This window comes from Mycteria americana, chromosome 20 (assembly GCF_035582795.1).
Source record: "Mycteria americana isolate JAX WOST 10 ecotype Jacksonville Zoo and Gardens chromosome 20, USCA_MyAme_1.0, whole genome shotgun sequence".
Lineage (NCBI taxonomy): Eukaryota > Metazoa > Chordata > Aves > Ciconiiformes > Ciconiidae > Mycteria > Mycteria americana.
Genome location: NC_134384.1, coordinates 4,827,187 through 4,846,212, shown reverse-complemented (window position 1 = coordinate 4,846,212; position 19,026 = coordinate 4,827,187). Strand labels below are relative to the sequence as shown.

The 19,026-nt window shown below is 52.4% G+C and overlaps 1 protein-coding gene across 6 annotated transcripts in view; it reads left to right on the top strand.

Moving 5' to 3' along the window:
* The window catches only part of ILRUN (inflammation and lipid regulator with UBA-like and NBR1-like domains), a 45,165-nt gene extending 26,809 nt beyond the window's left edge, over window positions 1-18,356 (top strand). For 2 of the 6 annotated variants that reach the window (XR_012778492.1, XM_075521830.1), the window contains exon 5: window positions 3,965-6,333. Coding sequence is in view for 3 of the 6 variants with exons in the window: in XM_075521830.1 (XP_075377945.1) it covers window positions 3,965-4,000 (36 nt within the window). In the remaining 3 variants the exon portion in view is untranslated. Of the gene's footprint in view, window positions 1-394; window positions 636-3,964; window positions 6,334-17,949 lie in introns of those variants that run through there. The other 4 variants (XR_012778493.1, XM_075521831.1, XR_012778491.1 and 1 more) reach the window with 3 other exon arrangements.
* Window positions 18,357-19,026: the final 670 nt, after the last annotated feature.

Sequence of the window (19,026 nt, the reverse complement as noted above, 5' to 3'; positions counted from 1 at the left end):
TGGTGAAAGACTAATGTGTTTGGATGCTGCATGTTAGCTCATCCATGAAAACCGACAGTCCGTGTGCTTTTGGACTGTGGGAAATGTGAGATGATCTGATTTTAGCTTAACTTTGCTCCATTGCAGGCCAACAGTTTCCCTGTTCTTTTATCTCTGCAGACTAAAAGCACGCCATTGATTAAGTTACAAGAGCTAAGTTGTTGCATGGTAACTTAATCATGTACCTGAGCCCTCATGTACCTCATCAGCTATGTGCATCTAAACCAGCCCTACGAGTGGCTGCACTCTGAGAAGGTTCTTAACTTCCTGGTGGTCTTAACTGCCACGCCATGTTTGCCCAGCATGCATGGAACAACAAAAGTGCTCAATACTTTGTTCCTCTGTTTGTGTTCAGTTTACGTAAGTTAGTCAAGAGAACTCTGCGTAGTTTGGAGAAGCGCTGACTAGGAGCGGCCCAGGAGGTGACGAGGAAACGGGGACTTGTAGCGTTGTCTGATGCTACTGTCAGTGTACACTGGGAGACTCCTGTATTGCTTTGCAGCTGTGCATCAGAAACTCCTGTCTCTCTTGAGGTGTACCTTTTATTGATCTTGACTCCGTCACAAAGGTGAAATAAAGATAGCTATTTGAAAGCCTGTGTTGTGATGGTTTATGAAAGATTAACTTAATCTCCATTTTATTTCTAGCACAGGTGCCTTCATTTAAAGAGCTCAGTATTTACAAAGGCCTTTAACTCTCCAAAATGTCTCAATTCCCTTCTAGATACAGAAGTCAAATGATAATTTATACCAGTAATTTTCATGTAGAGTCTTTTCTTGAAAAAATGTGGTCCTCTGTTCTCACATATTTATCTGTATGAATAGAAAGTATGCTTTCACTAGCAAGTTAGCAATTACTTCTGTGGAAGATATTGGAAGAACTGAAAGTAAATTTGCAAAGCTGCAGCTGAGCTTTTCATAAAGACAGTGATCTCATTTTGAGAATAGAAGGGAATTCACCAAAAATAGTGTGAATAATTCTTCAGCTGAAATAACTCCGAAAAACTGCAATTGTATGCAGAATTATTTTTGCATGTTTATGATGTAAAACATTGCATACAAGGGATAATTATTCTTGAAAATGTCATGTAATGGAGTTTGGTATTTGCGTTGCAGCAGTAACTGAAGTTTTCAGGTATCAAGACACACTGTGCACGTTGAATAAATGTAATGAGAAACGATTGCTCTGCAGAGAGCTTGCATCTTACTGAGGAAGAAGAAGGAAAGTATTCTCATTTCACAAAGGGGAGTAACAGTTTCTTGCTCAGGGTCTGATGTTAAACCAAGCCTACACTCGATCTTAAAGAAAAACAAGTATTTTTTAATTTTGTAAGTTCTCACGTACACTAATAAATCTCACGGGTAAGTGAAATGCAGTGAAGAGTGGCAATCCCACAAGGAAAGATTTTGAGCTTTTTCTTCTTGGTGAAATTTATTGCATCAGGAGAAGCTAACCTTGGTCACAGGTTCTGGGACTGTTCTTGGAATTGCTTGTGAGCGATGCTCATCTAGAGATGTCAGCCTGTTAAGTGTAGCAAGTGGTACAAAGCTGCATATACTTAGTAATCCGACACTCTGAAGGTGAGCTAAATTCTGGTTTTAATTAACACGTGATTAGCATAATTGTGGAGCTTTAAATTAGATGCTACAGAAAGCAGTATCTGAAGATCCAGAGGGTTTCCCTGAAAACAAGGTTAATAGCCTCTTCGCAGGGTCTCTGCATACGAAAAGACTGATGAACTGTTCTCGTGCCTGACTTAAGCTGAGGACTCTGGACCGCGTACTGATTAACTGTGTTAATTCTTTTATGTCATGGGGTGATGCAGATGTCTTGGCTTACGGCGTGCACAAGTTAACTCAACGAGGTTTTGCCTGTGAGACATACTGTGAAACACAGAAATGGTGCAACGCTGGCTCTGCTGTGCAGGCGTAGGCCCCAGCAGAGCGGGCAGGCGGCTGGGAGCAGTTGATGTTGAAAGCAATCTCATGAGGCTTGTGAGTGCTTGCCAGTCAGTGTCTGCAAACAAACCCTTATGTGCAGGTAACTAAAAGATGAAGCAAATTCTGGTAAATGGGTCTGTACAGGTAATCGGCAACAAATCCTGTTTTTCTTCTGTAGAGCAGTAAGTACAATAGTTTAACCCCTTTGAGGTGAGACTGCTTAGGATCTTGCTTATAACATTGTTTTACTTCTTGGCGGGGGGGGGTGTCCTCTGGGGGTTTTTTGTGCACCTATTCATATTATTTTAATGTTTCTCTTCTGCTCTTCCCCTTCCCCCTGTTTCAGTGACTGTATTTTTTGGAAATGTCGAATATCTCAGTCTCTTGATTTTGGTGGGAGCTTCTCCTTTCTAAGGTGAACTGTTGTGCTGGAATCTGCTGGGTGTTATCTTTTGAAAAGCAAGCTTTACAAACTGGGAGTGCAGCATATTCCTAGGGTAGAAGCGTGTTTGTTTTTCCATCACTCTCATGTATTTCTATCTGCAAACACCAATTTCCAAGTTTCCAGTCTTCCATACTTCCCACGCAGTTCATGAGATGTCCTGTTTAATTGTCTGCTAATCCTCCTCTCTTGGTTGAATTTTGAGAGCTGCTGATAGATGCTTCATTTTACCATCGTCTTGTATTTTGCCACCTGATATAGCCTAAAGAATTAACTTTTTCTCACCAGCTGTAGCAAGATTATAGGCTTTTTATAGCACTTCCTTTAGAACGTAGATATACAACAGAGCTCTTGAACTTGGGTTTTTGCAACTGGGCTTACGCTAATGAAGTTGGTACTTTCTTTATACGAGTCATGTTAAAGACTCATTGCTTCATGGCTCTGTGGCTCATGCAGCGAGGTGGTTACAGAGTTGTAGGAGAACATGTAGGAAACTGTGTTTCCTTTGAGATTTGCCCTGTTAAAGGCAAAATGGTGAAAACTGAAGTCAGAGCTTCACTTAAAGACCGAGAACGGCTTTGTGCTAATTGGGCTCTCGGCTGTCTTACTCATCAGCATGCTGGAAAGAAGCTGGACTGTGTCAAAAAAAGCATTTGCATAATGGTCTTCCAATTTTGACACTGAAATACAATGAGCTTTTCTCCCTCGTCTCACTTCTGACCCGAGTATGTGTCTGGATCTTACAGGAGGATTTTGTGTGTGGTTTGTACCTTCATCATTATGACAAACTTTATATCCCTGTGACTTGAGAGATCTCTTGCCTGCCTGTTGGTCACTTTCTTTTGCTTCCTGATGGAACCCTGGATAGCTGATGTGAACAATAGAAATTACAGAAAGGAGTTCCTGCTAATTTGAGACCTGTTACTAGACCTGTCATTTAGGTGACTCACTTCAGGATGTAAAGGAGGGAAAATGGATTCTGTAGTAAGCATTTTGATTTTTTGGTTAAATGTTGTGGTTGATTTTCACTTGAGGAAAATGTGTATTGTTATCTTGAGAGAGCGGAAGTGGCAGTTGTGGGAGTGTGGATTTCCAAATCCTGTTTTTCTTCTTAAACAGACTCTTCTACCCGTTACAGCCTCTTACTTAACTGTTTACTATAATCTTTAGAATAGACTTGTGAAACTGCAGTTGCTTGACCTCGCAGGTATTGTAGCATCTATAGGGGATTTTTGCTGTGGTGTAGAAAATAACCACGAGTTACTTTGTGGCCCAGTAACACCTGACTATTACCTGGCCTAAATAGCACCTGAAAGAGGTAAGTAGCTAGCATCTGACGTCTCTGGGGAAACCAGCTACAAACACCAAAACCTGTGTTTTAAGAGTGTTTCATAAGGCTGGACAGTAAAGGTCATCTTGGTGGGGAAAGGGTTGCATTTGGTTTAGAAGTACTGGGATGGGATGGTCAGTATTTGTAGGCGTACAGTGAATCGATTTTATTTCTTGCCTATTGAAATTGATTATGTCTCCAACTTTCTTTCAGGGTTTCCACGGTCCTTATCCCTTCGGACAGTCTTAAAACACAAAAACACAAAACGGGTATCGACAACAGGAGAATTTAACAAAGAACTGACTTTGGGGGGAAGGGAGGGGGATTCATGTGGCAGACAGACACAACGTGGACCCCCCCTTCTCTGCCTCCGTGTTCTGGATAAAGAAGAAAAAACAAAAGCCCCGTAACTTAAGACTAGCTGTTTCCAGAGGAAAATACGAAATCTAAGTATGCATGTGTGAATGCTGGATTTCAGGAGTGTTGTTAAATGCTATGAGAAAGAAAATATACCAACACCATGGGGTTTTTTTAGAAATCATTCTCACACATAATTAGGTAGCTTAAAAAGAAGTTTAAAAAATGAAAATGAAAAAGCCATCTTTAAAAAAAAATATTTTGCCTACAGAGCGGTTGTAGTTTAAGGAAATGTTTAATTTCTGTTTGTTCATATTTTTTTTAAATAAGGGACAGCGTGCATTTTTATGGAACTGTCATGTTTTGCTTGCTACCGAATGGGAATTTGCTTAACATCTTCTGGGGTTTGCGCAGTGACTTCTTTTTGTCAGACATTTTTTTAATGACACGTTGGGTCTGCACCCAGCTCTGCGTTTTTAATATCATCTGCTGGGTTTAGTTACCAACTTTTTAATCTTCTTTTATTTTTTTTTCTTTTTCCTTTTGGTTTGGGTGTTGCTGTTAGTTGTCCTGCATGTCGTTGGAAACCATGCTGAAGACCAGGTCTCAGTATCAAAGTTGGAGAGAAAGACTGGGACTTCTAGGATAACATGGAGGGCTCATTTCCCTTCCCCTTGTACGTGAAGTACACACAAATACGCACCCATATTAATAAGAAACAGACTTATTAAAGTTCCAAAGCTGTCCTATGTGGTTAGCATTTTAAAATATCTTTTTGTTAACTCTTGATGTACAGTAGCTGTGCCTAGAGCAACCAAGCAAGCGTATCAGTCTTGTGCCAAGAGGAAACTCTTTTTCTGTAGCTGTAATTCACTTGGTAGTAGTTGCAAAGCTTCACAAAAGTCATGTCCTTTTAATTTTGAATCTCCCATCTCTCTCTTATAGAGTATAAGTTTGAATTCATTTCTCCTGTGATAAAGTATTAGCTTAGAGGCTAATTGTTTGCGTTTTTGAATGCAGAGCAAGAGTTAGCATCATCAGCTGGATTCCACTCTGTCGCCTTGTATTAATTCGCCTTTATCGTCCTGGCTTGTAGCTTTGTTGAGGCTCTTACCTTCTAGCTGGGCTCTCCAGGGCTTGGTGTTAGAGGAGGAATCGCTCCTCTGAAGATTTGGGTTGCTCTGCTGTTCCTCCAATGTATTTTCCTCCAGTTATGGGTTGGGAAGTCCAGTGTGAGGGGAGGCAGAAGGGCCTTGAGTGCTGTGGTGGATTTCTGAAGTGCTGTGTCAGCACAGATCCTGCTGAAGGGGAGCGAGGTGAGGGGACACCATCTTACTCAGAAAGGTGAACAAGGCTGGAACAGCCATCTGCCAAAGTAATATGCAAAGCTCCCACTACCTTCTTCAAATCTTTCCAGTGAAGACTCTTGTTCTCCTTGTTGGAGCAGAGCGCAGGCTTGCTGCATGGTGCGTGGCTTTACGCTGATTGCTCTTGCCTAGTTGTATTTTTTGGCTGGTTTTGAATGGGGGATTCATTTTCATTGCAGCCACCAAGGACTCTCTTGCCTTAGTGCATACAAATGGATCTTGTGGAGGACAGTGGGAGTTCATTGTATCCGACAGAGGAAGAATTGGACAGATTTTGTTTGTATTTCAGAGGTTCAGTTGTTAAGGGTCACTGTTATCTAAGTCTCCCTTCAAAATCTGTTTGCTGGGAGAAACAAGTATAGTGTAAGAAATCATCTGCATAAAAGAGGCACTGCAGGATTTGGACTACTAGCCATTTGCGCTTGCAGTTTGGTGAGCACCTGGGTCTGTCTCGGCAGCTTGCTAGAACTGGGTGAGTGTTAAGATCCAGAGTGAACCCGTGGAAGGCGGTGCTGCGCTGCTCAGTGCAGCTGTAGTGTTTGGTTCTTGTCCTGTAACATCATTTTGCCTTGGATTAGTTATGTCCTCTTAGCATTCGATCTAGGGGATGATTTGCATCACTGTAGCGTAGCGTGGGCAAGTGGATTCTTTCTTCGGTCCCTCCGTTCAGAGCAGGTGGCTTGCGTGACAGGCTCTGAAGGCATGGACACGTACCTGACCATCACACCTCTTGCAATACTGCCGCTTCCCTTCTGAAGGCATCTAAAACACTGGAGACTGCTGTTTGTCCAAGTGACATGGTGATTCCTTATCTTTATTAGCTCCTTTTATCAGCTGTATAGTGGAAGGGGGGGAAAATTAAGATCTGAGTCTGTATGTTATCGCTGGTGCTGCAACCTTTGCCTTGCGTCAGCTGAGGCATCTGGGGGACCCATGAACTCGGATACCCCCACGCTGGCTTTCTTCGGCTCCCAGTCACGTATGCTCCTCCCGTATGTAATGGCTGCCACATCGTGTTCCTGTGCTGCTCCTAAGACTGAATTTTCCCTTTTTCTTGAAAAAAAAAAATCTTGCATGCACCCCAAGTAATCGTGTGCTTTCCCACTCAGAAGGCATACTTGTTCTGCACAGACCTGGATTCTCTCTCTTGAGTGTTTTCAATCCGTGGTGTCCTTGTGACGAGGGTCACTTACTCCAGGATGTGAAGAAAGGCCGGGCCAGATCCGAGTTGCTGCTGAAATCCGCAACCTCTTGCTGCTCACATCACCGCTCTTCCCCAGGTAGCTGAGCGTGAGCGCTCTTGTCTGCGGGAACGATCTCTCTGCAAACGATCGCACAGAGCTCTGCATGCTTTGAGGGTTGGGGTTGTAACCCTGTCTGTGACAGTGGAAGAATGTTTAAATTAGTGGTTGCTCTACCTCTGGGTTTTTCCTCGAGTAAAAACTGTTTCGCTGAGGCCAAAGGCGGTTTTATCTCCTCTGGTTCCTTGGAGCTTCGTGGTGCAGCCAGCCCTCAAATTGCTCTTGCTGTCAGGTTTCCAGCTTTTAAATAGGGGTATTTGAGATGTATTCTGCAAAGCTCTTTCCAGGTGACTTCAGGGCTCTGTGATTGTATTGGTTTCCGTAGGGCTGATGCATTCAAACTCACGGAGTCTTAACATCAGATACATGAAACAAATGGCCTGATTTTTCAGAAGTGCTGAATGCCAAATATTTTGTTGAGCCTGAAGTGTATGCGGTGGCTCGGACAACCCGATCTGGGTGAGTTACGCATGTAGAACTCAGGCCTGTTAGAGATGGGAGGAAATCCTTACTGGGTTGAGACTGGTGAACCAGTAAAGAGGCTGTTATCCCAGTGAGGCTGGTGTTCCTGACTGGGGGAGGGATGGGGCTGGTACCCACTGGTATGGGAGGGTGCACCTGGCTCCAGTCTGATTAACACCCATCTGTCTTGAAGTCCTGAGAAGGAGGGAAAGAGAGATCTTCCTTACCCCCCCACCCCTCCAAAAGACAAAAGATAATGCAGAACATCTCTGATGGTCTCTAAATGGATCCCTGTGTCATCGTGAGCCACTTAGGATGTGTCGTATCGCGGATACGAGTTGAGCAATGGCAGCCCCGGCACCCTCTTTCAGCCTAGGCAAACCGAAGCACGATATCCCTAGGACTAGCCCAAAACTGGCAATGCCACATTAGGGGGCGGGGGGGGGGAGCTGGAATCTGCTGCCCACATCTCAGGAGCGTTGGATTCGGATCCCTCCAAGGTTTGGAAGCTGCGGCTCCCCCACCGCGGGGCAAAGCCGTGTGGTCAGAGAGCACGTGGGCACGAGAGCGGCTGGAGTCTGCAGGGTTAGGAAATGCACGCTGTCCCACCTCTGGGTTTCTGTTGTGTGTTTAATTTTTTTTTCGTGTGTGAGTGCGTGGGTGGTTCTGCAGCCTGTCTGTTCTCTCCGGGGGGAGTGCATGTGTAGAACAGGATGGTGTGTTGCCTCATTGAGTCTGGGAGAAGTCCTATGATAGCACATTGGGGGTAAAAAGAAAGGAAGCTTTTTCCTTAATGTATAAATGATATTTGTATGATTAAATTAACACAGAAAAAAAAGTTCTGTAGCTGTTGAGAGTTTTATTGAAGCTGCAAAAACTTCTGAATCTGTCATCTTGTAGTTAAACGTACCCGGCTTGCTTCTCTCTCCAGGGTGTTTCCAGACGCTAAGGCAGTGTCCTTAAACCCAGTTCTAGCCCTGTCTTTACCCCAAATCACTTAAAACAAACAAAAAAACGGACAACAACGAAAAAACCCCCCACAACAACAACCAACCAAACACATTCAGTGCATACTGAGTTTATCAACCAACCTTTCCAGTCCAGGCGGATGGGTACGAGGGTGGCCGAGAGCCCCATACAGATTTTTTTGTGTATGAAAGGCGATGGGGCAGGAGAGCCTGTGAAGGAGGGAGGGGGCTCACCGCAGCACCCGTTTCTGGAGGAGCATTCCCACCGGGGCTGCACCGGGTGCACGGTGCCGGTACAGACCGTTACTGCACGTGGTTATACCTCTTCACCGATGTCGGTAGTGGATGTCCCTCGGTACAAGGCCAGGTAACTTCTCGATAATGCTGTGTCTCCTGCCTGCGCCGGTCCTCAGCCGGTGCGTGCGAGGGGATGGCTGGGGCTCAGCGCCGTGCCGGTGCCCCGGCTGGGCGGTGGAGGGGATGGAGGTGAGCACCAGCTCAGCACCGTGCTGCCGGCGCCTTCCAGCTGTAATCGGGACTGAAGCAGGAGGGGAGGCAGCACCCAGAGACGTGAGGAGGAGTGGAAATCTGGGTTTTAGTGATCTTCATACAGGGGTCACCAGCACAAAGCAGTGCTGCAGCCGCAGCTGGGTCCTTAAACGCTCCTTGCGTGGCTTATTTACATCCCGGCACTTTACTCGGAGCTTTGGTGCAGTACGTGGTGATGCTTCAGACTTCAAACAGCAAACAGAGCAGACCTGCTGTTTCATGAGTCTCTTGGCGAGGCGGAGAGGAATTTTGAATGAAGGAAGTTTGGTTTTTTTTTTTTCTTTTCTTACTATCACTAAGGGAACATCCAGTGTTCCTGTGTATCAGGATGGGGGCATGTGAGGGTGTCTGCTTTGGTGAGCCTGGTCATCTCGGGCTGAGCCTATTTCCCAAGCAAGGCCTTACCACTCAGGACACCCAGCCCAAACGTTTGCCTTGTGGAGCAGCTTAGCTGAAGCTGTTCTTTTGCTTACATGTGACTTTGTAACTAATCCTTGCAAGAAGCCTCAATACGTGTGCTCTGGGTTTGCCTTTTAACGTTTGAATAAATGCGTGGAGCTTTCATGGGCTGTTTAAGCTTGACTGAAAGCCTTACTGGGAACAGACATCCTGCTACCTGTGCCTACGGGTATTTATTTTGTGCCTTGAAAAGAATGCACCCCTTGAGCTCTTGGTGCGCACGGGTGTCTTTAAGACTGATCTGTTTGGGTAGGTTAGGATTGCCTCCCCTTGTCTCTGCCCAACTTTTCATTTACTAGTTTTTTGCTTGAAAGAATGTTTATCTTTAGGGTTGCAACCTGTCAAAGTCTGCCAGTACGGGACAATACCATCACACCTTCTAACACTATCTCCTGAGCAGGCAAATAACTTGAGGGATTGCTATAATGGAGGTCATCCTACCACCGTGATCCCTGCGCGGAGGCTGGGTGTGGTGCAGGGTGGCAAGGCAGGAGGCCAAGTCAAACGGCTGCCGCAGTCACCTATGAACTACTCGGGTTTGCTTTTTCTGCTTTTTTTTTTTTTTTTTTTTTTTTTTTTTTAGGAGAACCAGATCATTGTGCATTAAAAGTCATAACAATAATTCTGGTTTTAAGCAGCTTTTTTTGGTCCCTGAAGCGATGCCGCGGTAGGCAGGAGGATGTTCTCCCCTGTATGGGTTTGTGTGTGATGAATTACAGCGAGGAAGGCGTGCTCAGTGCGCTGGGTAGTGCCCCGGACCGAACGGCTCCATCCCCCCGGCCTCGCCGCGTGCCCGTGCTCCTCTTTGCCGATGTTTCTGGCTGGAGGGTGCCCTGCTTGCCCCGCTGACCGCAGAGCGAAGTGCAGGATGTGCTCCAAAACCTCCACGGCATCACTGCATGTCCTCGTACCCGCAGGTGTGGGCTCGAGGGTTCCAGCAACCACCCTGCCTTCCAGGAGCAGCAGCTGGAACTGCAGCAGGAAAAAAAATAAAAATTGTGATTTTTATTTTTGGGTTTTTTCCCCTTCTACCTGCTATGCCCACTAAATCGCGGCACGCAGCCTGCAGCGCACAGCAAGATGCTAAGGCAGGGATTCGTGCTCACTTCATCTCGTCTTCCCTCTGCTCGCTCTTCTCTGCAAATCCTTTGGGGATGCGCAGTGAAATATTAAGAGGCCAAGTGGGAAACCAGGCCATGCTGGCGAAGGGGATGCTGTGAGGGAGTCTGTGGGGAAGGAGCGTGGCATCTGCGCGTACGTACACGGGGTCAGGAATAACTTTTAGTGTAGGCTTTCTCTGGAAGCTGTTTGTAACCTGTAATCTGTCATTCATGTGCTCCGCCTGTGTGTTAGTTGGAAAATACCTGGTTAAACAGAAATTATTTAAGGAAATCTAATCTCAAACGTTTCCTACCCCATTCATAAAACAGCTGAGTAGTAAAAGCACGCAGCGGAGACCAAGTGAGGAAGCAGATGGCACGCACAGGTAAGGACCAGCCTTGTTTGCCCCATGGAATGCTGTGGGCTCAGCTCTGCAGAGCAGCGCGGAGCAGGGCTGGCTTAAGAGCTGTCTCATTTGTAGTATTTCCTTATTTTTATTATGTCTTCCCTGCAGAAGTGATACCTTCACAATAACTTAAAGGGCTTAAGTGTGTGGGTGGGGGGGGAAGTACATTTTTCACCTATTAATGAATGGAGTAACTGGTGCAGCATCCTGTGAGGCAGCTCGGCTGTGCTGCGAGTCGGTGACACCGTAGAAATCACGACTCCGTCTTCTGCCATGGTGACGGTGTTGGGAAAAGGGCGATGCTGGGACCTGGGTGGAGGGGTTGACCTGGACAAGGTATCCTCCAGACAGAGGAAAAGCTCACTGCTTGGCTTTTACACTTCACGAGTTTCCCGGAGGCAGCAGTCCTGGCTCCTGTCGGTCAGGGCTGTATGTTTGAACACCTTCTGCGTAAAACCAGTTGGATAACCACCTTCCAGAGGCCCCCGGGGGCTGCCTGGGCTCTTCTCCCAGCTGAGCTGTGTTACCATTCAAGCTGAGGGTGTTTGAACAAGCTTGAGGCTGGAGATAGGACGTCATTTTTCTCCTTCACCAAGTGGTGCGTGTTTTCCAGCAGTCGAGTGCCAGCTCTTCATCTCTGGGGCTGTGCTAGATCTGCTGTTCATGGGAATTCATTAAGGATCTCTACAAACAAGGATAAAAACCTCAAGAGCTTTCCCGCTTGCTGGCAGGGCTCAGCCCTGTGCTAGCTTGCTTGGCTGACTCCGAGTGCTGGTTAAGGCATGCATACTGTCCCGGGAGAGCTGCGTGCCTGCAGGAATGAGCTGAGTGATGCCGATGCACCTCCTAAGGCACTGTAAAACTCTCCAGAGCCACTGATCTCTTGCAGGCAGCTGTTGAAAACACTGTTAAAGTGTCCATAAACTCCAAGCAAACCCCGAATTTGGACGGCCAAAAGGAGAGCAGGTGCGTGGGTGGGGAAGGCCATATAGGATGTCTTGCAGAGCCGCTGGCGCTGGCGGCTGCGGTGTCTCCATAGCAATCTCCCTTTATTGACTTAAAAACAAGGCTCCTGCTTCCCAGCTGCTGCTCTGGAGCACGGCCACCGTGGGTCGAGCAGGGTGGGTCGGGGCTGAGCATCGTGCCCACGCGCTTTCCCCTCCGCCCCTCTACAGCGGGGGCGATGACGTGCGTTGCTGGTGGGGTGGTGACGGCCGGGGATGCTTTACCCTGCAGCTGGTGAAAAACACCTGGCCGGAAGGTTGGGCTGCTGCGTACCCCGGTCTGTTCCCAGCGAGGTCAGTGCTCGCTGTGTTTTATAGGTGAGAGAGGCTGAGGCAGGAGGTCCTGAGTCCCCATGCAGGTCTCCAGCTGTGGGACCATCCCCTGTCCCACAGGGCTCATTTAATACCAGAAAGAGAGCTCGTGGGTGTCTTGTCTTTGCTCCCCAGCTCTGCGTGGGCGTGCAGCGGGGCTGCAGCTCATCCCTGCTGTCCCTAGCTCTGCTGCTGCCCCGGCCGACCCTCGCCAACCCTTACAGACCAACCCGGCCGACCCTTACAGATGAGTTTCCTCATCTGTAAGACAAGGATTAATACCCTGAGCAGGCTGGACGGATGGGCTGTGTGTCCTTCTGCTTAACAGGCTGCTTGTGCTTGGTCGCAGCATGTGGCAGGAGCTGGGGAGCATCTCCCCGGCTTTGGGCTGGACGGGTGGCACCGTTTCCTTCGGGTAGGGAGAGCTGCGGGATGGCACTGGGAGATGTTATTTATAACCAGGGTTTGCCAGAGAAGGGCCTGGCCTGAAGCAGGTGCCAGCAGAGGGAGCTGAGGTTGTTCCTCATCTGCAAAACCCTCCAGAGCTGCTGGAGTGGCTTTTCCAGGCTTTGGGACCTGCTGGTGACTGTGGCCAGCCAGACATGAGCCCTATCCCCACGCACCTCCGGAGCGGCTGCCGTCCTGCACCGAGCACGGTGCCGGGCTGGGGAGGGGGTTGCACGTTTCTGGGTGCATAGGGTGTGTGGTCCACACTGGTCCCACTAGGCAGTGGGGTGGCACTGTGTCACCTGGCCTGTCACCGCCTCTGCGGGGCTGGGGCGCTGGGCAGGGACGGCGCAGGCAGGACCTCCACAGGGCTGTGATGCCCTAAAGGCAGAGATGTCCCATCAGCGGGGGGGAGGAAGGTGTCTGAACGCCAGTGGGTCCCTGTTGTGTCCAAGTTTGGCGGGTGATGTGCTGCTGGGGAGCAAAGGGGGGCTGGGTAACACAACCTGGAGCCAAACGTTGGTCTGATGGGGAGGCTCGGATGCGGCCAGGCAGGAAGGGGTGAGAGTTTCTCCTTTGTTGGGACCCTGTGCCTGTTACGGTGCAGCGGGGACAGTAATTCTGCTGGCCAGGACCCTGCCCTGCCTCTCTCTCCACCAGGACGAAGCAGCAGGTCCTGTCCCCCCATGCCCCCTCGTAGCGGTCGGTCCCACCTACCCCCGTGTCTCCTCCGGCGGTGATGGGGAGCGGGGGACCATGCTCTGCTCTCGCCGCCCGCCCCAGGGCGATGCACGGCTCTGTGGGAGGGGACACCCAAACCTGGGGTCTGGGGTAAGCCAGACCCTTTTTTAGGAAAGCCATCCCACAGAAGGGGGATTTCAGCCTCTCCTGCGGCCGAGCTCCCTGTGCTGCTGGCGAGGAGCAGCCCAGGCTCAGCAGGGTCTGTGCCCAGGTGAGTGGGCAAGGCTTGCCATCCAGGGGGAAAATACAGCAAGAACCTCGCATTCCTCGTTATCTAATCTGCCCCGTTTTCCCTCCTCGTTGTTTGTCATGGCTGGATTTCCTCAATTAATTCTGACAGCTGCAGGCTGGGCTGTGACGTCAACCTGCGGCAGCGAAGCCCAAAACCGCAGGGAGGTGTTGGACAGGACCCCGGGAGGTGACCCCAGGGACGAGCCCTTCGCACCCCAGCAGGACGCTGAACCGCTCCAGTAGGTGACAGCGAGAGATGTCCGACACTCCGGAGCTCGACAGCAGAGAGGGTCTCTGTCCCCAGCGAGGCTGCAGGGACGTCCCCTGTCCACGCTTGTGGGACGCTTGAACCCGTCCCGCCTTCACCCCCAGCAGCTCTGGGTGCCGCTCTAATTGGTGCTGTTAATAGCTGAGAGCGGTGCTTGGCTGGACTTTGCACGGAGGAGTGTTGGGCAATTGTGGCCAGCTGCTGCCGCTGCCTTTCTGGCTACCTGGGCAAGCGCCCATCGCTTCACCCACCCCAGGGCACCGCAGGCAGAGGAGGGCGGCTTGGGTGGCACCGGGCTCGTCCTCGCCCCCTCCAGTCCCCAGCAAAGGCCTCGTGCAGCGGCTCCGGGACCTCTCCGTGGTGGGCAGTGAATGTGTAATGCCATCTTCTTTCCCGACCCCCTCGCTGCAATGCCTCCCCCGAGTCCCCCGAGCTTGGCGGGACTTAGCAGCAGCCCCAAAGCATCCGTCTCGGCTGCTGTGGTCCGTGGTGGGATGGGAAGAGGAGGACGAGCCTCCCCAAACCACGGCTTTGGAGCATCCCGGTACCTCCCCGAGCAGGGGACCCTTCTCCCAGCACCAGCCGTGCTGCGGCCGTGCAGCCTGGCCGCTCTGCCTTGCCTGCGGGCAGCGCAGGGAGCAGGGTGGGAGGAAGCGGGTGACGGTGCCTGAGAAGCAGGTTTGTCAGAAATTTAAAGGGATCTAAATAAATAGCGATAAGGAAACAATTATTTAAAGAGCAAACAAATGGAAACTGCTAAATGTACTTTTTTTTTTTTTTTTGTGGGTGAAGGGTGCAGGGCTGATGCCGTCAAGTGCTGGGAGTGAGTCCCTGCAGGGGCTGGATCGTGTGGCTGGTGCTGGCTGAGGTCAGGGGCTGGGCTGGGCTGGAGGAACTGCCCTGGGGTGGGCAGCAAGGGAAAGCGCTGCTTGCTCAGCCTGCAGCCACAGCCAACCTGGAAACAAGCCTCGCCATGACGAAGTTTCATTTCATTTCATCCCACCGGGAAAGAGGTTTTATGGGTTATCTGAAAACACCAATCCTCAGCTGAGCCCGTTCGTGACGGGCTCGTGGTGTCGCAGCTGAGTGCCGGGTCAGCGGGGACATGGGACAGGGATGTCCCGGGCTGTGCAGAGGCGAGGTTTGCTGCATGGACGCTGCGGTGCGTTGCCTACCCTCGCTGGCTTTGGTTTGCTTAAAGGCAGAGAGAAGCCTTGACTTGCGACTGATGCCAGGCAATCGCTTCAGAGCAAGGATGTGTTTCTCGCAGCTCCTGTGTGGTGCTTGGGGTTGTGGTGCTTGGGGTTGAGACGGCGCGTTGATTTGTGGCAGGGCCAGGCTGGAGCTGGAGAGCTGTTCCTCCCTCCCAGCCCCATTGCAGGGCGCTGGGGCTGCAGGGTGCCCGCCGGGACCGGGGTGCCGGTGGGGAGAACCGATTCCCTTTGTCTCCCCAGCAGCACCAGCGCCTCACGCCCCGGAGATGCCGTCCCCCCCTTCGGGGCTGCGGCTGTCACCGTCAGGACTTTGTTTCAAAGGGCAGCTTATTCCCATCCTTCCCCCCCATGGCTTTTTTCATCGGCTTTTGGTTGGGGATTAGGCACGTGTTGACAGAACAAACATTTTGCTACCCTGGAAATCCACCACTGAGGAAAGAAGCGACGTCCTTGCTCTGCCGGTGCCCCGAGCCAGCACCGGGATGGGGAGAGCCGGGCTTGGGGCTGGGACAGCCCTTCAAGGGGAAAGCGGAGCCATTTCGGGTCACGTCCCACACCTCTGCTCCCTTGCAGAGCATTAATCGCTTTCTGCTTTAACATCCCGTGCAGCGAAACCAGCGATGCCACCAAGGAATGCTGCCCGTTTCCCGTGGGGCTTTGGCGTGTGCCGGTGGCCCAGGTCTGCCAAGAGCTCTCTGTCTCCCCTGCCCCTCTCCCGGTATCGGTCGCAGTTTCGTCGTCCCCAAGTCAGGCTCCGGGACCCGAGGCTCCTCGAGGCCGAGGATGCCCGTGAACTGCCCCTAAGAGCTTGTGTTTGCTGGGGAAAAGCCCATTCCTCCAAGCTTCGAGGCCAGGCCAGCGCCTGGGGAGGGGTGAAGGCAAGACACGCTGCTGCGACTCCCTGTCCCCAAGCACAGGACCTCGGCTGGGGTACTGCCCCCCTCCTGCACCCCTTTTTGCCTACCCAAACCCCCAGGTCCTGGCTCCTTGCTGAGCCCTCGGGAAAAGGGTGCCTGACCTGGGCGATGCTCGCCGGGAACGACACGTTTCCTCCGAAGCCGGGTGAGTCACTGCTGAGTCACGGCTTGCTCTGCCGCAGCTCCGCGCCATCTTTGTCCCCAGCCTTCCTCCTGCCCCGCAGGTTTTTCCCGGGAGTGCAGTGCCTTCGCCCCAGACCCACGGCTCCATGCGATGCTGCGGGACGTGGAGCAGCCTCGTCCCTCGTGGGGTCCCTGCCCTCGTCCCCCCTCTGCTCCCCTGGGAGCTGCAAACCTGGCTCAGCGGGGCTGGGGCTTTCTGATCCCAAGAGTGACAGGAGCGGGGTGGCTCTGGCCCCTGCTGCTCCCCTGCCTTCCCCTCTCCATCCAGCCCCGCCAGCTCTTACTTTGAGCTGAGACAGGGCTGAGTGTGGGTTTTAGGGTTATTTTTAGGGATTTCCCCCCTGGGACAAAACATCCTGCAGGCTCTCCTGGGATGGACCGAAGGGGAGAGCGCAGCCAAGAGCCTCTCCTGCTCTCCGGGGCATTGCGTGCTGCCCTGGCCCGCCTTGGCTTTGAGACCATTGGAGCTGCCCGTGCCGCTCGCTCTCACCCGGGAGGTGTTTCCCTGCCCCAGTGGCTCCCACGCTCTCCGGGGCTGCCGATCCGTGGGGCCGTTATGCCTGAGGATCGTTTTGCATGTGGGGAGAAACAGCAGCAGCAGCAGCAGCAGCAGAAGAATGAATTTGCATTTCTTAATGGCAACCGGTGTGGGAAACAAAGCCCCAAGGGTTTCGTTGCCACTTGGCCCCGCACCGGTGCTGTGTGAAAAGACAACATCCCGTCCGCTGGCACGGGGCCCTGCCCGTCTCACCTGGCTGCTTGCGAGTGCCTGGGAACCGCCGCCACCAAACGGCCCCGAGCCCCCGGCATGGGGAGGGGGTCTGGCCCCATCGCCCAGCCACGCCGGTGGGATGGACAGGCGATACTGGGGAAACAGGGGTACGGTCCTTGTGGGGGTGATTGTGGGGGGTTTCTCTCATTCTGGATGGGATTTGGGATTGACGTGCCGATGCAGCAGCCGCAGGGCCCGTGCGTGGAGAGCCCAGACCGGGAGCCGTGCCCGCACATGGGTTCCCCCCGCCTCTGCACCCCAAATCGCCGGTGACGGTGCGGGGGGGGGCCGTGACCTTTCCTCATCCTCCCTCTGCCAGGGTTCACCCTGCTGCCAGGCTGGGTGCACCCACGCCACCTTGAGCCCTCTCTTCCTGGCACCGCTGGGCGACCCGCAGCCATTTCCAGGCTTTTAATCCCGGGAGACAAAAGCAGGAGTTTAACGCAACCAGAAGAAGAAAAGAGCAGGGCTTTGAGCAGGGAACAGTAAACACGCCGGTGGGTCCCGCTGCTCCCAGCCTGGCTGGGCACCGTGAGATCTCCCCGCCTGCGTCACCCGGGGTTTGCACTGGCAGCGTTCAGCCTGCCGTGGGAGAACCATCCCAATGGGTGCCCGGGGGGGAGTGGGGAGGGCAGCAGGGTGGGAAGGGTGCTGGGAGCAGGCAGGGGCGGCAGGGCAGCGTGTTTGGGTGGGGAGCTGGTGGTCCAGGGGCTGGGCTCGGCGTGGGAGGCCAGGGTCATGCTGGCATCACCCTGGTGTCTTCATCCCCTGCCGGCTTGTCCTTCCCCAGCCACCCTCCCAGGCACGGCTGGACTGAAGAAGCGGGGCTGTGGCACCCCGGAGCCAAACCTCGGCACCTCCTGCTGCCACGAGGTGCGAAGGAGCCTTTGGACGGGGCCAAGCGAGCGCCGACACCGCTGTGCTCAGCCAAGGGATGGCCCTGGCACCTCCCGTGCCACCGCTGCAGAGCAGACACCCACCCCTGCACCCCTGGCTGGAGCTGGGTTCTCCAACCCCCTCTATTTGCACCCTCAAGGGCTGCCCTGAAGCACAGGTGACACCCTTTGGGTCGTGGTGCCATTAACTGCTGCTGCTCTTCATTTTTTATTTTTTTTTTAATTTTTTTTTTTTTTCCTCAGGTCTCCCCACCACGGCACGAGAACGCCGGGAGCTGCCTTGTGCAGCAGGGACCGAGCACCGGAGCAGCGGCCGGGAGCCCTGGCTCTTTTATCAGGGTGGGCCCCGCAGATGGATGCCAGCAGCAATAATCGTGGCTGTTTGCCTGGAGCATACACGCGTCTCCCGTAAATAGGGTTTATGGCAGCATCTGGGAGATGGGGAAGCACAGCAAAGGCAGCCCGGGGAGGGAATAAAGGAGGGGCGGCCCTGCTTGGCCCAGGGCTGCTCAGGAAATGGGTCTATTTGACTGGGGTGAGGAGGAAATTAGGAGGATTCACTTGGTCTCCGCTCTGGAGTGATCTTAGTGGTTCGAGAGCTCTGAAGATGCTCCCTGGTAGATCTGCACGGGGTCATTGCACAAATAAAAAGCATGCCGGCTTCTCCGTGCAGGCCTGTGAGTTATTTCTCTTGCATTCTCTGGCCCTTTGGTTAACTTTGGGGTTGCAGCTCTGCCGGAAAGCCCTTTTCTCCTCCCAGGTCCCCTCCCAGGGTAGCGGAACACTTGGCCGATGCCCAGCTCGGGAGGGCGTGCTCAGGAGCACCCAGTTCCACCAGGAGCACCCAGTTCCAGTGGGTGCCCGAGCCAGCACCTCTCTCCCTTTCCCCACGGTGGCGGCTGTTCGTACCCCTTGCAGGGGAGTTTTGGAGGGATCCCAGGGGAGCACGAGCAGCAGCTCAGCTGGGTGTCCATGTCGCGCTTCCTGCTGTTTGCTCCGGTTTGGTGGCACGGGGACACCGTGCAGACATGCCGGCTGCGGGAACCGTGAGCAGAGGATGCTGCTTTGCACCGGCACCTCTCGCCAGAGCATCTCCAAAGCTTCCCCGCAAAAAATCAGCCACCCGGAGCATCTTTCTGGAGAGCAGGACAGGCAGTTTTGACTGGTGAGCTGCGCGGAAGCAAGAGGACCTCTCCGAGGGTGGGCACTGAGTCGGGACTGCAAAGCAGACGGGAGCTGGGATGGAAAATGTGGCCGGTATTCCCACCTTCTGCCAAGCCTGCTGCCCTTTTTGGGGAAAGAGGAGCTTGCAGGCAGGGG